General features: G+C 44.7%; 1 protein-coding gene across 1 annotated transcript; it reads left to right on the top strand.

Moving 5' to 3' along the window:
* Positions 1–489: 489 nt before the first annotated feature.
* Positions 490–2,999, top strand: hmx3a (H6 family homeobox 3a). The gene is made up of 2 exons (XM_056609702.1): positions 490–1,056; positions 1,437–2,999. Exons 1-2 carry the CDS (start codon positions 765–767, stop codon positions 2,096–2,098), a joined length of 954 nt encoding a protein of 317 aa, XP_056465677.1. The 5' UTR covers positions 490–764; the 3' UTR covers positions 2,099–2,999.
* The last annotated feature ends 1,980 nt before the right edge of the window (positions 3,000–4,979 follow it).

Here is a 4,979-nt window from a genome sequence, read left to right as displayed (position 1 = left end):
GTGTGTGTGTGTGTGTGTGTGTGTGTGTGTGTGTGTGTGTGTGTGTGTGTGTGTTGTGAGTGTGTGTGCGTGTGCGTGCGTGCGTGCGTGCGCGTGTGTGTGTACAAGACTTGTTGGGTCATCGTTCGCAAAACAGAGCGCGTGCTCATTTGCTCCCTAATTGGACTATATAAGACCAATAACCGACGAGCGCTTATTGCCTTCAGCTAGCGCGCCAAGTGAGGAGAGGGCGGACTTAAGTTTGTTTCCGCGTAGGATCTTTTTTACTCACTCTCCCGGCTCCTCTCTCCACCAGTCGCTCTGCCTCTCTCTCTCCCCTCTCTCTCTCTCCTCTCTCTCTCCCTCCCTCTCTCAACTCGCCGTCGTTCCCTTAATCCCATTTGCCATTGTACATGCCCAATCGCCTATGCTTTCCGCATTTAACTTGGATGACATTTTTATTTCATCATTAGCATCAGACACAAGACTGACACACTGGACACGGTTGCGTTACGAACAAGACGCCATGCAAGAGCCTGGGATGATGAATATTTAGCTATTTTTTCTAATATTTTTTTTACGTTTAACATTTTTGGCCCGCATCTGTTTTTAAAAGTATCGACCTCCGCGGCGTAATCAAACATTCAGACATTGCAGAAAACACTGCAAGTTTTTTTGTAGTCCGGTCCTTTGCCACCAGGTAGCATTCCTGCTACAGGCTTCTACTTTTTATAGTTTTTTTTCCCACTGTGGTCAACGGCGGTCAGACCGCTTCCGCGAGAGACATGCCCGAGACGACGCCCGAGACGCGCGCGCCGGCCAAGGACTCTCCGTTCTTCATCAAGAACCTGTTGAACTGTGACAGCAAGCCGTCCAAGCCCCGGCCCATCTTCGCGGCAGCAAGGGCGGCCCTGGAGGGGGGCTTCTCCTTCTCCTCCCATGTCGGGGACTTCAGCTTCCCGCGATTCGAGCTGCCGACACAGCGGTTCGCGCTGCCCGCGCACTACCTGGAGCGCGCCTCAGCCTGGTGGTACCCCTTCCCCCTCGGGACCTCCGCTCACCTGCACCGACATGATGGTACGTTTCTTATTATGAAGATCTATATGTATTTAGGTGCAATGGTTTTTGGTTGACGACAGTTGTTTATTGATTGGACCGCGGTGGTTTTGTAAAGTATTTGCAGTGCAGTGCACCACGTCCGCTTTAAATGTGTCATTTAGATTTAAAATAGAGGCTACCCGAATAATACGACTTTGTTTTTGCACTTTAATGTCGCTTTTATTGTGAATATTATATGAGCAGTTATCAATTATTGATAGAAAGATCAATAAAGTGTAGCACGTGAATAGAAGATGTCTGCTGTTTGAAAACCCCATGGCCTGTATGACTCAAGAAGATTATACAACACCTCCAAACACAAGTTTAATAATATATCTCTTCTTCTGTCCACCCTAAAGTTTCCGAGAAGATGGTCGTGCGGGAGTCCTCCCCGACCTCGGGCACCGACCGGGACTCCCCGGACCTGCTGCTCAAACCGGACCCAGACGCGCGGCGGGACGACGACGACGACGATGACAACAAGAGCGGCGACGAGATCATCCTGGAGGAGAGCGATTCGGACGAGGCCAAGAAGGACCACGACGAGCGGCCGGACGAGTGGAAGACGAAGCGGGACGAGGACGACGGGGGGGCAGGTGGCGCGGACAAGAAGCCGTGCCGCAAGAAGAAGACGCGCACCGTGTTCTCCCGCAGCCAGGTGTTCCAGCTCGAGTCCACCTTCGACATGAAGCGCTACCTGAGCAGCTCGGAGCGCGCCGGCCTGGCCGCCTCGCTGCACTTGACGGAGACACAGGTGAAGATCTGGTTCCAGAACCGCAGGAACAAGTGGAAGAGGCAGCTCGCCGCGGAGCTTGAGGCGGCGAACCTGAGCCACGCCGCGGCGCAGAGGATAGTGCGCGTGCCCATTCTGTACCACGAGAGCTCGGCGTCGGACCGCGGCGGCGGCGGTGGCGGCGGCGGGGGCAACGTGCCCGTGAGCCAGCCGCTGCTCACCTTCCCTCACCCCGTGTACTACTCGCACCCCATTGTGACGTCAGTGCCGCTGCTCAGACCTGTTTGAAAGGGAGAAAGAAAGAAAAACAATATTATCTTGATCAGATGTTATCAGACCATCTAAGTGTAAAATAAGACGTAATATTTTTGTACGAGTAAAATAAAATCATGTGAAAGAAAGAGAAAATAAATAAGCGACGGGGGACATAGGCCTGTTCAGAACTGTTTTCCGTTTTAATTTATAGGGCACGGTTATTATTATATGGCAATCAAAAATAGTAGAGCATTCAGACAAATATTGGTCATTAATTATAATAATTAATAATAATTATTATTATTATTGTTAATGATATATTCACCTCAGGAGTCAGTTTTGCCCTGCCTGTTGAGTGTTTTATTAATTCAAAACAGTTTTTACAAATGGACAAAAAACAACAACAATTCAAAACCCAATAGTCATATCAATATAATTTGATTCATTCGGGCCTTTTTTTTGACAGAAATGTCCTATTGGACTTCCCTTTATTACATTATTTAGATTTGCAAACGGAGAATTGGACAATGTGCAATATCCAAACAGAGCGCCTCAGCTGAGCCTCGTGCGGGATGCGGTTCATCTGATGTGATGAACACTCTGGACCGAGCTTGTAACGATGGACTCCTCACGAGAAGAGCGCTGGACGGGGACAATCAAGACACTAATAATATTAGGCTATATCTCCTAGGTGTTTGTGCAGCGAATGGGGACGTCTTCAAAGCACAAATGAGATCCCAGGCCATATTGTGTGTTTTTATGTTTATTTTTCTATTCGTTTTCTTTTATTTTCTTTGTTTGTTTTTAAGAAAACCATTGGTGTATAAATGTAAATGTTTATTTAATTAGTTGGGTAGGGGAGCTACTATTTGCCTTGTACAGTAAGAATAACATTTTGATATTGTATTGCTGAATTGTTGTGAAATAAATTGATAATATTCCGTATGGTTTACAGAATTCTGCTTTTGTAAATTATTATTATTATTATTATTATCATTCTTCTTCTTCTTATTATTATTATTATTTTAAATTATTAATTTCATAATTTTTCTTCAAAATAGTTAACTGTTGTACAATGCACCAATAAGCCCAGACTTCACGAGAAGCAATTTATGAAATTATTGTATACGATTTCTAAGGATGCTTGATGGATAAGCAATTACAGAATAGATACACACTACAGACCGAGTAACAGTCACATACACGCGCGCGCGCGCGCGCACACACACACACACACACACACACACACACACACACACACACACACACACACACGCACACACGCACACACGCACACACACATATACAAACAGGCAAACACACGCACACACACACACACACACACACACACACACACACACACACACACACACACACACACACACACACACACACACACACACACACACACACACACACACACACACACACACACACACACACACACACACATAAGCAAAATCAACATTTGAACATAGCTGGCTTTTTTGTCGTCGACTTGTGCAGCAGGTAGACTATACACTTCAGAATCGATATTAATTCAAAATAGCAATTAGATGTAACTATCCAACATTATCCTTTAAAATGTTCTATTTGGTGTAGGCCTATATCAATTGTTAAGGATCCATGCACAACAAGTTGTTGTGACGTTGTGGTCACCATTTGGGATTTCTTAAATTATTGGCATTTTCAGCTCCACAATAAGCCTGTATTCATCAGGACCCCCATCCAAAAAATGAGAAGATAATGTTTTACAGAATAAGTACGTTTAATTATCGGACACAGGGACGAAGCAGATATAGATTGGATAAAGCGGATTAGTTGGATTGGTGATTTTAGATAGGCGTTCAAAGTAGCTTCTACTAGGCCTACAGTATGCTAGAAAGCAATGGAATATAAAAAAATGAATAATAGTAGACCCATATGTTTTTTGTTTGTCTAAATAAGACAACAAGAAACAACTCCCCGATTCCTAATGAACAATTATTCGTCTTTGTCGTCTTCATCGTAAAATGACAGTTGTCTTCATTAGGGTATAGCCTCAAATAATCCTCATAAACAATCGCAACTTCTTAATAACTTAAAGTAGGCCCTAATACAAAGAAAATTTCTAATAATAATGTTAATAGCAAGGAAAGACCTCACAACTAAAATGGCTTCCTAGATTTACAGTAGGCCTACAAGACACATCTGATCACATTTGATTCTATTGGCCTCAATTAGAAATGGCATCCCGAAAGAAACACACAAAGTCGCCAAAACAGCCGATGACGACCTATCGATTAGCCTACTTCACATACATCGTTGAATAATTTACGAAAAAAGTAGGCCCTAAAAGTCCGCGTGTCACCAAAGCCTAGCAAATTCATTGATAACGAATCAGTTACCTAGGCTACTCCAAGATAACCTCAACACGAGACAAACTGGTTCATTCAAATTTCATCCAATGACCCACATATCGACGTGCATCCATGCAAACGCAGCACGGCCCCATTATGGCGCATTAATGATTATTATGGCGTTATTCCTCTGGCCTCCCATCGATCCGGGAGCGTCCGCAGCACGTGGTTTCAAGTAAGGGTTCATTTTCAGCACTCATTTTTACCCAGCTTATGACCTTCATTTGCGCGCGCAAAACCAAAGAAAACAAACAGACCTGCACTCGATCAGGGTTCCATTTTAGCGTAGCTGGTTCTTCGTGTAAAGCATATTTGATTAAACCGGGAGGGGGTACATGTTGCACTAGTGACCGCCACGAAAACCGCAGCATATTACATAAAATCCCCAAGTTGAGTGGGTGATTATAAATCCACTCAAGTTTAGACCGGATCTGGAGCCAAACTCATGTGAGTGCCTTGCTCCACGCTATATAACCGTATACCGTGCAGCTGAACGATGCTGTGAACCGAGTGCA

Source organism: Gadus chalcogrammus, chromosome 15 (genome assembly GCF_026213295.1).
Source record: "Gadus chalcogrammus isolate NIFS_2021 chromosome 15, NIFS_Gcha_1.0, whole genome shotgun sequence".
Lineage (NCBI taxonomy): Eukaryota > Metazoa > Chordata > Actinopteri > Gadiformes > Gadidae > Gadus > Gadus chalcogrammus.
The sequence above is the reverse complement of the archived record's forward strand: the minus strand, read 5'-3'. Positions and strand labels throughout refer to the sequence as shown.